At 37.7% G+C, this 21,973-nt stretch overlaps 1 protein-coding gene across 1 annotated transcript in view; it reads left to right on the top strand.

Moving 5' to 3' along the window:
* Positions 1 to 21,973, top strand: part of spegb (striated muscle enriched protein kinase b) — an 83,169-nt gene that overhangs the window by 16,791 nt on the left and 44,405 nt on the right. The window contains exon 2 of the mRNA XM_081368868.1: positions 18,239 to 18,340. Within this exon, the coding sequence (XP_081224994.1) occupies positions 18,239 to 18,340 (102 nt within the window). The remainder of the gene's footprint in view (positions 1 to 18,238; positions 18,341 to 21,973) is intronic.

Raw genomic sequence — 21,973 nt, 5'->3', positions numbered from 1 at the left:
GCAAATCTACTGTATAAAACGGTATGATCAGCACAAAGCATGTAGTTGGTGTTTTGAGAATGAGTGCATGTCTCACAGGTTGTACATGTCCATCAAAATGCTATAGAGTTTGATTGGACACATGTCCTCTGAATTCAACAGAATATGTGGGGAATTTTTCTCCTTTTTATTAGTTAATCTCTCTTTTTTTGTTGTTGTTGCTATCTGTGCATGATTAGGCTATATGGTTGGTTGCACTTTTATATTGTATAAATTGTATTGTCTGGTTAGTTGCAGTTGTTGTTTACACACAGTTGATTTCTTTTTGATTTCTTGGTTAGTTAGGATGCCCTTGCTGTTTTCCTCTAGGGGACAAGTATATGAATATCACATATCAGTCTGTGCTCGTGTCCAAAGTCCAAAATTAACCCTCGCCAAACACCAAATGTGAGTAAAAATTTGATTCGGGCAGTAAATAGAACAGAGGTATTAGCTGGTTGGCTGGGAACTTTATTAGGAACTGCAGCAGTTGATGTTTTAACTCAAATTGGAAGAACATCTGTCTCTTGCAGATACGTGACATGAGCGATTCAAATCAAATCGTGTACTGATGAAAACATCTGTTGCAATGGTTGTCTTCACTTAAGTGGACATTTTATAATCTAGAATGCCTAGAAAGTAGTTTTTTTCCCATCTAGAACCCCATGTGGTGATACATGAATATTACTTGTACTAAATCACCAAAACGGAAATTGGAGAAACAAAATCACAATGTTTTGGAACATTTTTGTGTCAGGGGCAGAAAAAACAACTATATTTTGTTGTCATATGTACTTCATGTTTATAAAAATAGTGTTAAAGGGATACTTCATCCAAAAAATTCCATACGATGAAAGTCAATGACGTCACAAAATCTTTGGACACCATTTGAATTTCATTGTATGGAAATGTTTCATTCCATACAGTTTCATGGCCAGTAAAGCTTCTTAGTTAACCACCATCTGCAGCTGTGTCAAATACACTGTTTGCGAGTACTTCCCGATCATCATCATCATTCAAGATGACTGTGGACTTGCTTGTTTTAAAGGAAAACCATCCACAATCACCACACCATTTCCTTAGCACTCAGCACATTAACCTCCCAGCTTCAGTTACTGTAAAGGATGATTAAGCCAGATTTGCTCCGACCTTTTTTTTTTTTGCAGTGTCTGCGAGGCACATGCAGGCTGAGAGAGAACCATCTGCCATTCTGCAGAGGAGAACAGGCTCTTTATCTTCACGGTGCTCTTATTACGTTGTTCGTTTGAGAGATTTGTCAGTGTAAACATCAACACCCTCATGTGATATTTTCCTTTTTCCCCCCCCACCAAATCTCACAGACTTGAAAAAGCAAATAATTTATTAAACTGTAGCATTGTATTACAACCACACTGATAATGAGCAGCTGAGAGGTTGAAAAGTAAGAGGAATTCAAGCTGCCTGCAAAAAAAGAAACATTATTTTAGAGGTGGAGTTAGTTATCATATATATATTTTTTTTTTTTGTCAAATGGATGAAATTGCTTACAGTTTTTTCAAAAAAATTTTTTTACCTTAATAATGTCAGTTTCGGCATAATATTATGGTAATGCCAGGCTTGGAAATATTAAGAAGTACAACTGTTTTTCAATATTGATAATATTTTTTGAGCAACAAATCAGCATATCAGATGATTTCTGAGGGATCATGTGACACTAGTATTGAGGCTGAAAATTCAGTTTTACCATCAAAGGAATAAATTGCATTTTTAAAATAAAAATAGAAAACAGTCATTCTAAATTGTAGTAATAGCCTATTTCACATTACTGTTTTACTGTATTTCTTGATCAAAGCCTTTGTGAGAATAAGGGACTTCTTTCAAAAACCCCAAAATTCTTACCTACTCATCATTCAGTATCATGGTACATATCAATATATATCCAATATTATGGTACTGCCACAGTACTTTTTTTTTTTTGAGATATCTCTGCATTTTCCTGGTTTCCTCTTTTCGGTGTTATCTCACCCCAGTTACTGTACATACAGTCTCTTCTTGCAGCCTGGCATGTTGCAAATAAATTTGTGTTTAGAGAGGCAGAAGGCTTTTTAACTGCAGATTGTGTGCGTATTGGATTAATACATTTTGCTGCTCTGCTGTATGCACAGCGCAGCACAGTTGAAGACATGACGTGTCTTGCTCCATTCTTCATTAGACATGTCTGGGCCATGACAAGTTTAAATGAAAATTGTCATCATTAACACACCACAGCATTATTTTCTTTCTTCTCTGAAACATAAAAGAAGGCAGAGTGTCTGCACTTCTGTTTGATCAATTCATACCCATTCAAACTGACGGAGCACATGCCCACTCAGATGCTTCTGAACAATTCATTTTGTTTCATAAAACAAATGAGTAAATAACTTTTCATTTTAGCCTGATCTTTCTTTGTGTGACTCCCATCAGAAGCACACACGTAAATGTTCTGCAGAAGTGCCCAGGCCCTGTGATTTATGTGACTTGTTCTTGTTAAATAGAGTCGTTTGGGTTATTACACTTTGCTTGTAGGGCTTCTGGAATTGCTCCACATTTCATTAGATGGTTCCCCGGGGAGAGGGGAATAGGAGACCCTGCTGATCTAACCGTGGATGTTCAGTGGAAACTTGGTCCCTTACTGGAGGGACTGACTCCTGGAGGACAATCGCTGCTTGCTTTAATCACTTTTACATAACTCTGACTCGGTATAGTGCGCCATTCACATTAAGAAAGGAAGCCATTATTTCACTGCCCGCTGGGCGATTGCAGCTATGAGTGAAGAGTTTGCAAGACAGCCTGTCTGATACTCAAAGTGGCTGTTCTTTGAAAGTGCTAAAATTAGTCATCCTGGAAAACAAACTGGAACGAGATGCAATCGCACTACAGTTCTGCCTCCCTTTGGTTCAATGTCAAAGTGTTTATTCAGTTTATTTTTTTAAACCGCTCAATTCATATGGATTAGTTTTACGATCTCTTTATGAACACAAAGAAGCATCATAGTGGTAGTTGCGTAGCTGCCAATGAGAGACAGAAAGCTCTACATTTGTGTTCCAAAGATGAACGAAAGTCTTACAGGTTTGGAACGACATGAGAATGAGAATTTTCATTTTTGGGTGAACTATCCCTTTCATTTCTTTAAAACCTCAAACTTTTGAATGGTAGAGATGGGGTGGTGCTTTGTGTAAAAAAAAAACGTCTTGCGTTTATGTATAATTGACTAAGTTACAAAGCTTTTTTTTAAAGGGATAGTTCACTTTGAAATTAAATTTTGGTATGTTTTAGCTTACCTCAAGGGCATCCAAGATGTAGGTGTCTTTTTTTCCGCAGTAGTTTAAATTTTGATATTTTTAGGTCAAACCGTTCTTGTCTGTCAGTCGTATAATGCAGGTCTATGGTCACTGTCTCAAAGAGCATGCACAGAGTCCAAATTAAAACAATTCCCCGTCGTCCAAATTAAACAATTCCCCATCGTCCAAATTAAACAATTCCCCATCGTAAGTACACACTGATGGCCTAAGACACGAAACAAGTGGTTTGTGTGAGAAAATGAACAGTATTTATATCGTTTTTACCTCTTATACACAGCCACGTCCAAGTGATCTGAGGGCTGCGCACGCGCCCTCAGATCACTTGGACGTGGCTGTGTATAAGAGGTGTGACGTGTACGCAGACTGGTGCATAGATATATACACTAGATGTCGCCTTGTCTACGGCAGTTCATTGGAACGAATGTCTTTAAGGCGACATCTAGTGTATATATCTATGCACCAGTCTGCGTACACGTCACACACCAGGATGCGCGCGCGCCCTCAGATCACTGATCACTGCGCGCATGCAGGTCTATGGTCAGGCATCACGCGTGACCATAGACCTGCATTAAATGACTGACAGACAAGAACGGTTTGCCCTAAAAATATCAAAATTGAAACTACTGCGGAAAAAAAAGACACCTACATCTTGGATGCCCTTGAGGTAAGCTAAAAGATACCAAAATTTAATTTCAAAGTGAACTATCCCTTTAAGTCTAGTAAATGTGTGAAATCTAAACCATTTTTGGATCTTAGTCATAGTGACCCCTCCACTAGTGGCCTAAATCAGAACAATTTGCATTCAGCAACATGATTCATGTCTCGGCTAGCGTCACTGAGGTATGTGGGAGTTTTACAGGTGAAAACAACACAAATGTGTGTGTCAACTATGTCACACCAGGTGGAACAGAGCTGAGCCTTATAATTGTTCTTAAGACCGATCGATGAGATCCATGAAACAAGGAAAAGAGAGAGCTGTAAAGGTCCCCCAGATATTGACCACTGTCTGTCAGAAAGAGAGCGAGGGCTGAAGAGACGGATAAAGAGAGAGTCAGAAGAAAGAGACACAGAAAATGTGTTTAGAATGAGACTAGGTCAATTGGCAGTCTAGTTTGTAACACTGCTGTTCACATCATTGAAACAGAACAAGAATTCTGATATTATTCAATTTGTTAACATTAGTAAATCAGGTATCATGAACCAACTGTGAGCAACGTTATTTTACAGTATTAATTTAGGCTAATATTGATTTATAAAAATACTATTGTTCATTCTTATCCATCAATGTTGCATTAACATTCATTTTCACAACTTGAAATGTTACAAATGTATTAGTATACACTAACGTTTAAAAGTATAGATAAAAACGTTGGATCAATTTTTATTTTTATTTTTTTGGGCTGGAAAAGTTGTTGAAATCTTATGCTTACCAAGGCTGCATTTATTTGATAAAAAATACAGTAAAAACAGTAATGTTGTGAATTAATATTATTATTATTACAATAAACAAACTGTTTTATATTTTAAAATGCAATTTATTCCTGTGAAAGAAATATTTCTTATTATTATCAATGTTGAAAACCGTTGTGCTGCTTAATATTTTTGTGGGATTCTTTGATGATTAGAAAGTTAGAAAGTAAAAGAACAGCATTTATTTGAAATAAAACTTTTTATGAACATTATAAATGTCTTAACTGTTACTTTTAATCAATTTAAACCATCCTCGCTAAATAAAAGTATAGATTTTTCTAAAAAAAAATCATTCTGGCCCAAAACTTTTAAATATTAGTGTACGTGTATCCTGTAAAAGCTTTGTTTATTATAATGTTAAAAATCTAAACCCAAATTAGATTTATTAGAGAATTAATTGTGCGCTATATTATGATGGTGTAGTTAATCTAAATGTTACATGACAATTTGATATACGATATTGGCTAATACAGATAAATAAAAAATTTAATATATTGCATCCAATTCCAATTCTAACCAATTATACACTTTTGTTATCTGATGTATTTCTGCGTAAAACGGACATTTATACATCAGGATTTGACTGATATCATGGAAAGAGGGGGTTTAAAATGGGAAGAAAAATAAGAGGGATTTGTGATATCAGATGAAAAATGTTGTTTGAGGCAGTTTGATAAGGAATGTGTCTTGTGAATATAAATAGGGCTGATTTTGACTTCAAATTAACTTAAAACAGAATAATTATGTTTCATGACTGATCAACTAAACTAATAAAAATTAAGGTGGTTGTAAACAAATCAAGTTGTTTTTCAGTGAAATGTGCATTATCAGTTTTATTCCAGTTTTATGTGCATTATCCTTTTATACGTAGTTAATGTATTTTTGTGCACCATATTCTCTTCTCAGTTGTCTGTTTGTAATTATATGCATGTTGGCTTAACATGCAATGCAGTAGAACAAAAGGACCCAGGTGTGGACAACACAACAGGAATGAAGGATGGCAACCATCCACCTGGGTCATTATAAACACAAGCAGTGACCGCTAATGAGAACGAATAAGGGAATTTTTCGGGTGTCTGGCTCTCTCACAACCCCCTTGATGTTCTGCCTCAGCAGGCTTCGGCCTGAGAGCACTTTGGCTATGAAAAATGGCAATCCATTTCAATGGCCACATAGAGCACAATCTGTTTCTCAATGTCTTTTCTAGCGTGTTTTTGTTGTACGACATACACTTTGCTGCTGTATTGGTAGTACAGTTATGGATCGTGTGCTTTCGTAAAAATTAAAGAGCTCAAAATCAATGTGCCTCCCTGACCCCCTTTGCTAACATCGCAGGTGCGAGACTATAATTCATGAGTTCATTATGCAAATCTAAAGCTGCACCTGATTGCCTCAGTCTTGTCATTAAATATATTTGATTTCTGTCCAAGGGATGCAAATTCTAATAAACCTTTTAATAAACTTAAATACATCATTTAATTTGAACTATTGCAGAGGGAAATGAGAGAGGAATGAGTAGACATCTTGAGCTAGGGCTCTGCTGCATGACGATACACTACACAATAGTATGCGTACTGATATATCATTTATACCGTGGTAGATATATTCCTGCAGCTATCAGTTGGAAGGTCTGCTTTACGATATTTCAGGTCAGGGGAATGACGAAATGTGGAATAATGTCAAATACAGAGTATGACATGTCCCAACTAAGTCAAGATCAGGATTGAGTTGCGGTGTAAGCTGCTGATCTATATTTATTTAATTTATTTAGTAAATAGTGTAGGGTAAGTTTGTATAGAGGCGTGCAAATAGGCTAGCATGCCAGTATCTATGTCAGTGTAAATGTACAGTAAGTATATAAAAAAGATACAAACAGAAGACTTTAAGGAGTTATTGCTTTTGGACTCAATTCATTGGGTGTTTTGACATATTGTTCATGACAGGGTAAGTTAGCAGCACAACTGAAACTTCATTGACAAAAAGGTCTGTTGTCTTGTAGTAGCATTGTATGAAACAGCTCACATAGAAGTCACTTTCAAACCAAGCAGGTTTCTGATGGTCAATGCGTGTGACCAGCTTGAACCCATTGCGAAATCTGTGTGGCAATGATAATCTCAGGTACTGTTTATGTGCTTTATTTAATGTTAAAAGCGTGTAATGTGACTTTGAATGTCATTTACCGTTAGTGCTCCAAGCTTTGTAGAAGCAACAACGGATAATTCACCTCAGATATTGAAATTAAACAAATGGAAACAAGAACGTTAAAACTGTGAACAAACAAGTGTATTATTTGACAAAGATTGTTTTAGTAACTCAGTAGCCTATGTATTTTTTAAATGGTGTAATATTTGTGAATTTGATTATGTAGTTACTTATCCATTTTCTTGCGAGTGCCGTCAAGATGACTCTCTAGTGCTGTGCACTTGCCGCGAGACTCCGCCCACACGCTGTTCTGATTGGCTGTTTATAATTGTTTTTTAATAAACTAGTGTTTTCTGAGTCAGTGTTTGTTGCAAAGATGAAGCTGACGTTGCTGACTCGTCATCTTTGCATATAGTGAACGTGCGCGTATAGAGAGAAATACACCTTTCATTTGGATTACATAATCAGAGAGTATTTGTTTTCGATTCGAATTGGTTAGTTTAAAAGTAGACATTTCAAGCTTTCTATATGCTTATTTCTCATGTCTGTGAGACAAGTAGCCTATTTCAGTTTGTTTCCTAAGTAGCCTTAGCAAGTAGCAAGTAGTTAGCAAGTAGCCTTAGTTTCGGTTAATTTGTGACGCGCTCCAGTTCTTCTTGCAGTTGAAGACGGAGTAACTTTCTGCTCTTAAGTTTATTCCGTGCACTGTCAAGTGCTTCATCAGATTTGTCGTGTTGCTGGTCTTGATAGCGGTTATCTTGTCGCAAATATTGCTTCGCGCACTCTTGGCATCGAGCCGAGTGAAATGTAGCCACACTTTTGATCTTTTCCACATTTTTGACATCTATGGAGGTTGGGACGCTTACACGCTACATCCTCACATGTGACTCACGTCTCTGGGCGTAACCGGCGTAAACTAGTGTTTTTCCTTGATACCTCGTCTCAGCCAATAATGCTGCATGCTTATTGGCTCACTGACATTGATGTTTTGCACTGTTTGGCGTTTCCAAGATAATATTCAGTTGGTCCCGAATTTTCATTTCGGTGAATCCCTAGTCATTTTATAGATTTTGTTCATGCCACCCACCTGTACCTTGGGGGTAAAAAAGGCGAGGAAACAAAAATGTTAAAGTTATTTTTAAAATATGCCAATGGTGGGTTGCAAAAAGGCACCATCGACTGGAGGCTGCTCTGACGTCACAGGCATTGATCCTGAATATGAAACGAAGGCAGTGGGTGAGGAGACTCCCGACTGCTTCTGCTGCTGGGCAGGAGAGATGCGTTCAGCCTCGGTGCACAACAGAACGAGAAAAGTGAGGGGGGAAAAGGGGGGAAAAAGCAAAACGGGACATGAAAAAGGATTTGCCAACTGGCATCCCTCAGTGCAAGACTCGATAGGACTGACTCATTCTTTCTCTTTTACTCATTCTGTCTCTTTTTTTCTTTCCTCTCTCTCTCTTTTTGTCTTCTCCCCTCCCTTCCCCCAAGACGGTGCAGGCTAGTGATTTCTCTCTCTTGCTCGCTCGCTCGCTCTCTGCTTACCTCTTCACACACACAATATTTTGCTCGCTGCTGCTGGCTGGGTTTATTATTCTGCGTTCTTATTGGTCAACACGATGATTTAGAGCAAGCTCTGATAATTTGCCACTGGGAATCCTGAAGCACTGAGGGGGTGCTGTCTACTGAGGTTCATTTTTCTCAAATGTTTTTTTTAGATTTTATTCTGGTATTAGTTCCAGCCGCTGCCTAAGCTGAAAGAACGACAGCGCAATACCTGCAGCAGAACAACTTTATAATACAAAATTGAGTTTTTAGGTAGCATGCTCAGAAAAATCAAGTTTTTGAGAAAGAACTTTTGTTCTCAGAGAAATTACAGCAGGTGAATTGCCAGTCAGTTAGGTACGTTTCCTTTCTTGAGTGGCTTTTTCAGCAGTCCAAGCTGGATTCAGATCATGCTACCAATACGATCAGGGCACCACCGGGTCTGACCGTGAATCCCCAGCTCCCAGAGAACGTCACTCCCACCTCGCTTACACGCAACAAAAGACCAGGATTACTCCAAGCCATGAAGAAAATCTGGTCCAAGAAACGCTTTCAGGTGAGTTGTTGCATGCCTTATTTGTCTTGCCTTGCATGTTGACTCATAACTGCCTGGGAGTTTGAGTTTGACCCATATGTCTGGGGTTTTGTCATTCAGTGAGCTCCGTCTGAGGGAGGCTTGACCCAATTCCCTCCTTTAGGGATGTTAGCGCTTATTCACTCCTGCGCCCCACCCTTTTCTTGTAAACAAACAGCACCAATCTGGCTAATTGTGTGAGGATGATTAGAGCTGAATAGGTGAACATCCACGATTCATTAAACTCTATCATATTCTGATGCATTCTGGGTTATGATAGGAACCAGACAAAGATGACAGCCTCCTGGGTACCTTGCTGTACATTTCTTAAGGGGTTCTCGGTGGGTCGGAAATCCAAGATATTGTTTATAATAGAAAATGTTTATTTTGGAACCAGCATTGGATATGTCATGAGTCATATTGTTAAATTTTGCACCAGTACAGAAGAAATATGGCAAGTCAGCATATAGGTCGTTTTCTTGTCCAAGAGCAATAAAACAGAAATGCTTGTAGCAGCAACTGATTTTCCCCTGATGCATATTTCTAGGGATCTGGGGGATCGTAAATTTGGCTACCTCACACTTCACTGCATTAACAGGGAGATTGTTACATCAAAACCATCAACTAAAATTATTACATATCTACTTTTTTATTTACTACATTCAGTAAATACTGTAGCTTAACAGCAGCATCACATTAGCAGGTTGTTATTGCACTCCAGAACTAGATGTCTGTTGAAATTTTAATCCCGAGGCATTGCTGTGCGGTTGCTAAGGTGCTTTTAGTGTGTTGCTAGGTGGTTGCTAGGGGCTACTTACTGGTCCAAGTCAAAAGAGCTCACCACCTCAAATCTCTATGATATTCTGTACCGTTATTGTCCATCAGGTTAATCCTCATCTTATTTCAGTAATGCATCCTTCTGTGGAACACAAAAGTCCATATGAGACCATACAATAACAGTCATTGGGGTCCAGTGTTCTTTGTATTCTGTACGAAATGAAATGCATACAGTTTTGAACAACATTAGGATGGGTAAATAATGATAGTTTTCGGTTTTTGGGTGAACTGTCCTTTTAAATAGCAAAATTTACTAATATTTAGGTTCGTTTGGCTTAGAAATTATCAGTTATTTGTGTTGTTTGCTTCGTATATAGACTGTCAGAGTCAGGTCAAAATGCAAACCTTGTCCCCCTCCCTGGATGGCCATAAAGTGAAAATGAGCAATCTGCACACCATCACTTTGCCATTGGCTGTAAGTGCATAAAAGTATCCTCCTTTTGACAATATGTCATTGTGACATTTTACGGGTGAGAGGAGGTGAGAGCAGGACGAGCTCTTACTGATATAGGCTCAGGCTGATAGGAATCCTTGTGAAGATGAAAGGAAAAGTGGGTGTGAAGGAGAGGAGAGGGGGATGGGTAAAAGAAAAAGATAATTGGATCTTAGTCTGCAGACGGAGACAAGCGGGTGGATGGGGCAGAGATGTAGCTTAGAGACCAGACAGATACCGAACAGGTGGCTGAGTCATAGTTTCAGATCTAGGCTAAATGGTAGTTTCAGTTTCTATCATGTCATGTGAATAATATGTAATTATTTCATTCCTTCATTAGATGTGTTTTAGGGAGATAGCATATCCCATTGCTGCTTAAAGAACTAAAGATAACTAGATTCACATTTCCTGAATTATATACTAATGCTTTCGAGGCAGCAAAAGAAGCTTAGGTGGTATTTTTTTTCTTCTTTTTTTTCTGTAACACTTTGCCATCATTATGACACTCAGCAGACATCTTGATTGCTGTGTGCTGCACAGTACAGATTCAACATACAGGCTGTTTCCAAAACTTGAAAAGGTCTGCTTTTGCAGGCGGTGTACGGAGATATTTGAATTCAGTTTTTGCATAATCTATTTGACACATTTTTTATTTTTTTTGACAGAATCATAGATGTATACTTCTCTACCGATATCTCACAATCATGTGCAAGTGGTTTGGCGCTTGGTGGAAAGAATGAAAATGGTGTCTAATGGTGCGAACAATGCCAATTTATCGATTATATTTCTACCAAGAAATAAGCATTTTAGTCACTTAAATATTGGCTTGGTTTTCTCTAAACCCCATTTGAATTTGTTCTAGACCATTAGACATGGCGTTTTGCCTCAGAAGCCTGCTTTAGTTTTCTTAATAGATGCCTTCATACAAAAATGCTGTCTGTAAATTGACTGACTGGATAGAGAGGCAGCAAGGCAGTTGCATTTGATTTCAGACAGTTATAGTCATTGTGCAGTGTGGCTATAAATGATTAAATGTATGCAGGGAAGACACGATCAATCAAATTTAGTATATGAACAGAAAGACGACCAGTTGCTGACGCTTATTTTGTTTAACAATCTTTATATCTTCAATTTTTAGTCTTATATTCCACTTGAAAGTGTAAACATAATCTAACGCTAACCTTATACTAAGTACAGGTAGTTAATTAATAATCAGTTCTTAAGTGAATACAGTGAATAAGGTACAAATGTGTACCATTGACGGTACTGCTCCAGTGTTTTTCTGACCTTGTTCCCTGTAGGAATTGACCATGGCCATGACCATGAATGTAAAACCTCTGATTACCATGGCTGACATGTTTAGTGACATGGTTTTTGAAGTTTAGAACAAATTTGTAACCAGAACGTTTGAGTAATATCAGTACAGTTACCATACACCAAGTTGGCAGTGTAGACGGGGTCATGAATCACGTGAGCTCCCACTGTTCTTTCTAAACCTGCCCTACTGACTCACAAGCATTAAGGAACCCCACGGGTAGCTGAGAGAGCTGTGTTTCTTAAGGTGTGAAGTGATTCACTTGCTGCATTGGCAAGAGTAATGAAAAGTCAGACCGGGTGAGATTGAAATAGCCCACTGCCTCAGGGCTGAAAGAGTGGAGTTAGAGCAGAAAGCAGATACGGCAACCAAGATTAAATAGTGCCTGGCAGCATTCATCACACCTTAACCTGTGCTAACCTGGCAACATACAAATTACCTGATGAAAAATTATGCATCAAATCAGCCAGAGCGGTTGCCCAGAGAGGTTTGATTCATCCAGTGTGAATGCCTGTGGTGTGGACTGACAAGAAAAATAATTTGAGCTCTCCAAGGTGCTGACCAACGGGGCTTAGAGGTTTTTGTCTGGACAAATAGAGTGGCTAGAAACAGATAACAAAAGCAGCCCTGTTTCACACAGCTTATGGTGTTTTGGTGCCAACTAATGACTTTTTTTATAACATTTTATAGCTCTGTTCTGAAACCTAGAGAGCTGTCTACTTAAAGTTTCAATAGGATTTAGTTTTAGCTTGTTGCTAATCTTCTGAGCACACAAGTATATTAGGTAAACTTGATCATTTTTGGTGGATTTAACCATTTTATAATCAATATTGTTCAGTAGTAATTTAAGTATTAAAGTGATAATTGACATTTCTCCCTCGTAATCCACTATCTTGGATTTTTCATTGAGAATATTGTAATGAACTCTAGGATAGATTTAACTGTTTTTGTCAATATTGTTCTGTTCTGAAGGAAAAATAAGTCTTATGATTAACATTTCTACCTCTTTGTCCGCCATCTTGGAATAATATTTTCATTGATCTTGTCGTAATGCATTCTGGAATTGCCGTCACTATGCGACTTTGTCCAAGAGAAGGTATTGTCGAAGGCAGCATCGTTATGGAATATTTAGAACATCCTTGCAACCATCCAAAAGACCCTGGCAACCACTTAATGCACTAAAATATTTCAGAAGATCTTAGTAATCGCATTGAAAACAACCTAAAGTTTGCTTGTACAATCTCAGTTTCTTCAGAAAATATATAAATTTAGCTCTAAAAATATCTTGCTGAAGAAGAAAATGATTTATCAAGCTAATAAGCAATGTTCATTTTGTTATTATTTGTTATTACAGTAATTTGTATTATTATCATACTGTTATGGCTATGGATATTCCATTTAATTTGGAACCGTATAGCTACAGACAAAGATGACTCAATTAATTTCATTTTTGTAATTGGATTACATAATCATAAAAAATAATGGGTTGCGGAGCCCTGTCTTTTTTGCAGCCGTTCTTGGTGTTGTCATACAACATGGTCACTGAATGTCAACCGTTGAGTGCTTGAGTCCGTGTTTACTTCTGCCTCAGTTCTTCACAGCACAGATGGCTGGCTGAAGATCCTCCCTCAGTGGCCTGCTCACAATCAAAGGAGCGAGTGTGCATTTGGCAGGTCATTTTGGATGAGTGTCAGTTTCGAAAATGTAACTGAAGCTTGAAGGGCCCTCTGTTCCTATAGCAGCTTTCAGAACATCATGGGAGAGAGAACCAAAGCTCAAACATTATGTCAACCTCAGAGTCTCATCTCTGTATATTTGCCATTTAAAGTATAGATTAGGGAAATGATTGTTATGTGGATTCATTAATTTTAAAGTAATTAGTGGCGCTCGCAAAGGCAAGGATCCCTATTATCATTGATCATACTTGGGGTTAGCGATTTAGAATAAATCCCTGAATCTTTGTGTGTTATATTCATTGTTTGTTCTACAGCGACGGCGCCTCAAAAAATGTGGCTTTTATGGTGAGCTATTACTTTTCTAACTGACTGGATGTGTAATTGTCTAGTGGACATTAAAATGGGATAAACAGAATAAATATTTTCCAGTGGAAATATATAAATCTAATGTTACATACAATGGAAAATGTGCATTTCAAAGAGTTTCAGCCGAGAAATACATGTAAATAAATTCTAACGGTACTTGTAGCAACTCAAGTGTGCGTAGGCTTTGTCAATAGTCGTCTCTATGTGTGAATTGATCATCAAATGCGTTTCTGTGGCAGTTGTGTTTTGACTAATCAAGGCAATAGAAGAATTCAGATCTATTGCATAATGCATGGCACTTGTGTGGTGAAGTGGAACCACACTTTTCGTCCATTAAGATGCCAAACAAAGAGGCTAATGACAAACTGACCAGCATCACATGGACATGAATCCCTCTTCGCCTATGAATTATTCAGATGTTTTAATGCCTTGTAAATGTTTTCTTTACAACAAGCAGAAAGCGCTGAGCTTAGGCGTATGAATTAAAACGACCTGCATGTAATTCCTCTAAAAGTTCATCCACTTTTATTTGCCTTTCCCCTTCACCAACCCCGCAAAGCTCCAGGCACCAGTCTCTGAAACGGATGGCCGCCGTCCTTAGCTAATACGGTTAGGGAACAGATTCACAGAAGAAGGGTTTGAAATTACAGCTGCATCAGCCATTAGGATTTCATTTCTCCCTGTAACTAATGGATTGGGAGTGACAGACAGCCGCTGCCCGATGCATCCTCGGTGTTGCTTCGGTTTACATTCATCCTTTGTGAACATAGTTGGATAGGAAGCGATACTGGGAAGCTAAGAATCACATTTCTCACTAAACAAGATGAATCTGTTTAGAAATTGTTAAGTAAACATGCAATTTATTCTTTTATCACCGTAAAACAAAATGGACATAGAAATTACATGCCTTACAGTATGTTACTTGAAAGCTGGGAATAACAAGGATCAACCAGTTCGTATAGCCCATTTAAGCTGTGTTGGATGCTTTCATACTTGTCACTTAGCAGATGTGTTTAATGCAAGGTGACATGCGGGCACACCAACGCAGGGACTGGCAAAAGAAACTAGCTCATTTTTTTAGCCTCTCAGTCACCAAATGCCCTACATATGAATTAAAATCTAGGTTAGCAGAGCAAAGACGGACATGTTTTTTTTTTTTTTGAAGACCGACAAGTGGCACAGGCATCTTGTTTCAAAAGAGCTCTTGTTAGTCAGCTTTGGGGATATCTGCTGGTGTGCTGTTTGAAATACTTGTTTGTTTTGCTCATTTGAAGTGATTATCATATTTGAAGCATTCTGTCCAACCACTAAAATAGCTCTTCTCTCTTTCTCTTTCCAGAAAACCGGACACTCTAACCGAACATTTGGGAGGTTCACTCATGGTGTGTTTGGCTTTATAGATAACAGGTTATTACAAGAGAGATTTTATGATAACTCTTCAGAGTCTGTCAGTCATCTAATGTGGGGTCTTTGTTTAAAATCGACGATGCATTGGTTTTTCCCCCCCTCTACATTTTGAAAGAGAGTGCAGCTAATCTTGCAATATGCCTCTGCTAGCAGACATGGGAGAAATTCAAACTGAAGGATTGAAGTCTTGAGCGTGAATTTAAATTGAACTGGTGGCGCCACACAAAAAGTTAAATTGGAAATTTGATTGGAATGACATGAAGAGGACTTTACTGAATTGCAATTCAAAAAAATTCAAAAGTAAAAAAAAAAAAAAAAAGTATTTACATTTATGCATTTGGCAGATGCTTTTATCCAAAGCAAATTACATTGCATTTCAAGGTACACATTTACATTCTTAGCAGTTCTTGCTTTTCCTGGGAATCAAACCCTTGACCTTGGCATTGCAAGCACCAATACTCTACTGTTTGAGCTACAGGAATTTTATTTTTAATATTTGCCAAGCCAACATTTCTAATTTTCGTTGCCGTTTATTTAGTTTTAGTTAAAGGGTTAATTCACCCAAACATGGAAATTATGTCATTAAATACTCATCTTCATGTCGTTCCAAACCTGTAAGACTTTGGTTAAAACGCAGATGAAAATATTTTTCATAAAATCTGAGAGATTTCTGTCCCTCCATTGTCAGTCTATGCAATTACCCCTTTGACGCTTCAAAAAATCCATAAAGAGATTGTTAATCCATATCAATTGAGCGGTTTAGTCCATTTTCACTTTTTATGATGAACAGATTTAATTTGGCCTTCTATGAATTGTATTTTAAGAATTTGCGTCTGCATTGAGTTCTTGCAAAATTTGTTTCCAACTTAGAAGTATCATACAAATAACGAAGTCTGAGGGCCCTATCTTGCACCCAGCGCATTTGACTTTGTACACCATATGTATCATTCCTATTTTGCACCTCACGCACAGCGGACTTTTCCCTCCATAGACGCACGTTAATTAATTAAATTACCCAAATTATTGGGTACCCAAATTATTGGCCCTGACGAGAACGTCGGTCTCCTCGGCTGTGAACCACTCCTGGCGTGCGCCTAGCAAATCCGCCGTTATAATAGCAATCTGCCATGGAACAAGCGCGCCTGCTTTTAAAGGGAATGTGAGATGACGCTCTGATTGGTTTATTGCACGTTACGCCCAAACCACACCTATGAGTAATGTAACTACTTCAGACCAACCCATTTTAGATTTGCGAGATCCGTCCACAAAGTTACTTGAGTTTTGCGTTTGATACTTTCATTTCAGATTGTTATAGGGCCCTAAGTCTCTGTGGCTTCTGAGATTGATGATAATCATTACGATTTAGGATTCCTATCACCTTTGATACTCAGAGGCAAGCCCAAAAAGTCATCTAGGATCCTTTTGAATATGTAATTGTAATCAATCTCTGGATCAAGGCCCTCTTCAGAGACACCTTGAGGGCCTACATCAGAGGAAGTGCTCAATTCAGACAAATATGATCTAAATTGTGTGCCCTAAATTGAGAATAAAGTACCTCTGCTGCTGCACTGCTCCCATTACCTATCAGATAAGTGTTTGTTATAAATTACTGCTAATGGGGATATCATTCATATTCATGTCTGATAATTATAAAATAATTTAGTCTGCTTTATATCAGTCTGCACACTCTGAAAACATCTCCCCAATGCTGCCGATAGCCTATACGTAATGCATCCTCAGTTTTAAGTACTGACTGTACATCTTTAGGAATTGTCATTGTTGTTAAAATTTGTGTTCCTGTTGTGATTTGTAATAAATCATTGTGTTTTTGATTATTATCAAAGATGCCATTCAGTGTCGTGTTTGTGTGCTTGGATTTGAGAAGTCATGCTAGACAGATTTACTGGAATTGTCTGTCTGCTCGCTCTGATAAAGAGGAGCCTGACAATAAATCTGTTCACTTTATGTACAAAGACACTATAATCTCAGCATCAATAATGCAAAAAGCTTAGCAGTGCTTATCATTGAAGCAATTTATACGAACTGCTGACACTTTTGCACCGATGTGATGAGATTTTAGACATGGCTCCCTATAAAACGTCTTTAAATTGAAATAATGCTTTAAAAATTAATTAGACAGGCAGAATTAATGTGGATTACACTCTTTATTGCATTCTCCATTTAAGATCATGCTCTATTAAAACATTTTCATTCATGGGAATTCGTATTTCCTTTTTCTTTTACATGAACCTCATGGATTAAAATGTTTCTGTTAATGCTTAATGTTTAGAAATACATAGTACCACAGTACCATCTGTGCAACTAAATTAGCTTTGATCTCATTTAAAATGGATGATAATTCAAAATTAACTGGCTTAACAATGTAATACATTCATTATTGAAAAACCCTCAATCAAAACCCTTTATCTTGTCTGAAATAAAATATTTGATTTGCAATATCAGGAATTTGCTGCTCCCAGTCCTTTCACAAATTTGTACTGGCATGATTGAGCCCACAGGGTTTGATATAATCCAACATAATTGAAAATTTATTTGCAGAGATTTTCTTTAAATAACTGAGACTTTAAGTAAGTAATTTGTATTTTGATTGGCCTGTTTGACCATCCTTACAAGCTCAAGTGTTCTATACGCAGAAAACAAAGCAAAAGCAAATGGCAGTGATGTTGAGCAGCAAGTACTAGTCAACCAGGACCAGTAAACGGTGCAAATGTGTCCATTCAGCAGTTTGTTGCTGTCTTATCTCTTTGCTGGGATGGGATTCGTCTCTATAGTAATGGTGATGTCTTGTCTGCTTCTTTCCTCTGCCACTATGGAAGCGAAGTTTTCCGCTCCTGTCGGAAGCAAAGTTATGGTAATGTTTGTTTTCATCTTTGGGCTCAATGAAGTGGTTCATCCCCTTGTTCCCCACGATGCTTCTAATTCAAACACATTTCTATTTATTAATTTCACTTATCACTATGTGGCGATTGCTTTTTCTTACTCAAGTGATGCACATTTCGTCAAAGAAAGTAACAAATAGTTTATTTAAAAGGTCACATGATTTTATTTGCTTGGTTTGATGTCCGTTATCATTACAGATGGTGGTTTCTCACTTAATGTTTTGTTTCTTTGTGGTAGACTCTGAGACTACAGAAGACGAAGCCGCTGAGCCACAAATACCCCTGGAAGCTAAAGAAGGAGCCAGAGGTTTTCCGGATGAGGGCCAACGAGTGCATGCAGGTAAATGACACTTTCAAATGAACTACTATGTCAACAGTCAACCTTTCAAATACAGTTCTTTCTCAAAAGGATAGTTCACCCAAAAAGGAAAATTCTGTCGTCATTTACTTGTTGAACACAAAAGAAGATATTTTGAAGAATGTTGATGGGCCTAATTATACTAGTACTAGTGTACTAGTGCCTAAAAAACAAGCACTAGTAGCAAATGAATAAGTACTGGTACCTAATGGAATAGATTCTAATATCTAAAAAAGAAATAGTAGTAGCATGAATAAAGTGACATTCGTTTGTTAAAATGTTAAAATGGCTTGCCATACCAAATCATCATATTAAAATTATTTCTGAATGATCACATGACACTGATTATAGCTGAAGTTTTGCCATCATTGGAATAAATGACATTTTAAAATATATTAATATTAATCAAAAGTTATTTTAAATTGTAATTATATTTCACAGTATTACTGTTACCTTTATAAATATATTAATTTACTGTTTTTTGATCAAATAAGTGCAGCCTTGGTGAGCATAAGAGACTTCTTTTAAAACATTACCACCCTGAAACTTTTGAATGGTAGTGTATGCACTGTACTGTACAAACCATTAAAGGAATAGCTTTTCCAATAAAATGAAAATGAAATGGTTTACAGGAACTCTGAGCACTTACATATATTAAATACAAGATACAGTGCAAGAGAATAAGCATTTAGATTGAGTAAACAGAAATATTAACTGTGTGCATTGTGTTTCAACGGTGTAACTATATAAATATTACATAATGTACATTTTTATTGCGAAATGCCTAATATAATATTGAACAGTAAAAAGTAATAGAGCACACAGTAGTGGCCATTAACTGCTTTAGATGGAGATGGGAATTTCTTCTTCCTGAATGTTCAGGTGCCCAGTGTTCTGTACCGAAGTGAAAAGACATTGTTTCATTCAGACATTGAGTGTGTGGGTTTTGTGATTTTAGTTTTTTTGCCCTTTTCCTCACCCTGGAGATGATGACATCCTGAAGGGAGGACAAGGGAGTTGTTCCAAACCTTTATTCTGTTTTTTTGGCACACAAAAGGACAATCTTTTCTATACAATGGCAGTTCATAGCAACCACAGCTGTCAAGCTTAAAAAACCCCATTAAAAAACAGCAACAGCATGAAAGCATAACAAAAGTAAGTCTATACAACTTGTGCGATAGATTCCAGGTCCTCTGTAGCCATACGATAGTTTTGATTTAAAAATGGCACGTTGACCAAACAGAACATTGTTTCTCATCTGTGAACATGACCTTTTCAGTGAATAATGAGCTAGATTTCAGTCTGATCCTCACACAAAACTTTCGCATTGGAATCTAGAGTCAAAAGGCTATTTTTATAGTTCTTTTGTGGCTTTATTTATTTATTTTTGTTTCTTTTGGATCAAAACATGGTTGGTCACAATTAACTGCCAATGTATGGAACTGCATACAGAATTCGGGTTTGGAAACACATGAGATGTGAAATATTCATGATTTATGTTAAATAAAAATGTCTTGTTTATTTGTGATATTTGATGTAAAATGTTACTGCAATAGCCTTAGTTGACATTAAGGTGACTTAAATCACACATTATGCTTATTTAAGATGTTTTTAGTAAATCACTCAGATATAAATCACACATTATGGTACATCTCTAGTCATTTCTTATCACAGATCTGGATCAGATCAGAGGAGTATAAATAAAGAGGTAACAGCAAACAGAAGCTCACACATCAACAGCAAGCCACAAACGACTGCCGCACACACACATAAACAAAACATAATAATTCCAGGCCTGGTCCTCTCTCATCCTTCACTGTCGTCGCTCCTCTTTTTATGCTTCCGAAGCTCCTCCGTGAGAGATATGAGACCGGTGCAGCGCTCAGGTGGCGCTCTTCATAAATCACGCAACCGTCCTCCTGCCGTTCTCTCACGGCTCTCGGCCCCTCCTTGCTTGCAATAATAATAATTTAATACATACATTGGAAATGCTAAATCCTCTTGATATTGATAGCTGATGCTTTTGACGATATCTCTGGGTATCATCTAGCTATCTGCGCAACCCGGCACGGGTTTATCACGCATATTTCACATGTATAGCGTGAGCAGTCAAGTCGCAACTCGACGATCGGACCGTATAGTGTGAGCACATAGATTGTGAGCTTTGGCTTTACATCGCATGCTATCTACTAGTACAGTGTGAGTTGGTAACCTTGCTGAAATTGCATAGTGTAAATGAAAGAACACAGATGCAGCCGGATCATTTCCATAATGACCAACGCAATCTACCAAGAGCAGCGCAAATTAGCGTCTGGTTTAAGACATGCTTTTTTGGGGCATTAAATAATACTCTCCTCCCATAAATTTTGTATCTGAAACGGAAACTCAAACGCAAATGCATTTGCAATAAGGTCAGCCGCAAAAACAACTGTGTCCACGCCTTTTCAGCGCAAATTTTTCTCACTGCGTGTGTTTAGTAAATCCTGACAGTAGTTTTTTAACATCAAAAGGTGTTTCTCGCTGGTGCAAGCTTTTAATAAATCTGGCCCTTAGTGTCTATCCAAATGTACGAAAACGTATGTGTGCTTGTGTAACGAAGGCCAGCTAGTAGTTGCTGTGCGAGTAAACCTCACTCCTCTGATCTCAATAGGCGCTCGCGCTAGCGACAGATGCTAGAGGCTGCAGTCTTTAGCCTCCTTGTTAGAGCGCCTGACTCTCATGTCGGAGACCCGGGTTCGAGACCCTTATGGAGCGGGGTGTGAAGGACCCGGTGAGAGGGGTTACACTTGAACCACTCTTCAAGTATGAAAACTTATGAATACTAATGAGATCACAATATAATGTATGCATGTCATCTGATGTAAGGTATTACACAAAAATATTCTTGGTTGGAGGTCAAACGTGGTTGATTTTTGCATGTGAGCTTGTATATTCTGCCTCATTACACTTTTTTTCTATTTTTGTGTCTAAGATATTCATGAATATAAATTGTCTAGGAGAAGCATGGATGTGTTTACAAAGACAAAATTCTGAGGCCTGTTCTCTTGATTCTATTTAGTCCCTTTGCGGAGTATAGGCAATTGAACTCTCAGTTGTCAGTATGTATTATGACAAAAGCCTTCCCGTTATCCCTTGGGGAAAGTGGTTGGGAGTGTATTTGAAACACTTACAGGCTGGATGAACAATATTTCCATTTCTTTCATCATCACGAGAGGGGACTAAAAATTAGAAGAGAAGAATAGAGTGATATTTATTCGATTTCAGTTTCGAAATAAAAGGTTTGAGAACAGCATGCCCTGTATATAAATATCCATTTTGATCTCAGCGTCTAACATTGCAATTCATTTATCTTGTGTACAACGCAGCTTTCAACAAAGATAGATTTTAGAAAAGTGCACCACAAGCAATGGAGCTTGAATTGCACTCTAAATTCTTGGTTTGTCATTAGCGCTGTTATGAATGATGCTCTTGTCTTCACAACGCATAACATATAGTTGTAAGATCCAAAGACTTTCTACAAAATGAAAGTCAACAATTTTACCAACAAAGAGATACTGGAGGAATAAATGTGTCAGTATTTGGTGGAGCGTATGATTTCCGTAGTGGAATAAGTGA

The sequence above is a fragment of the Scardinius erythrophthalmus genome, assembly GCF_964197995.2.
Source record: "Scardinius erythrophthalmus genome assembly, chromosome: 6".
NCBI lineage: Eukaryota > Metazoa > Chordata > Actinopteri > Cypriniformes > Leuciscidae > Scardinius > Scardinius erythrophthalmus.
The sequence above is the reverse complement of the archived record's forward strand: the minus strand, read 5'-3'. Positions and strand labels throughout refer to the sequence as shown.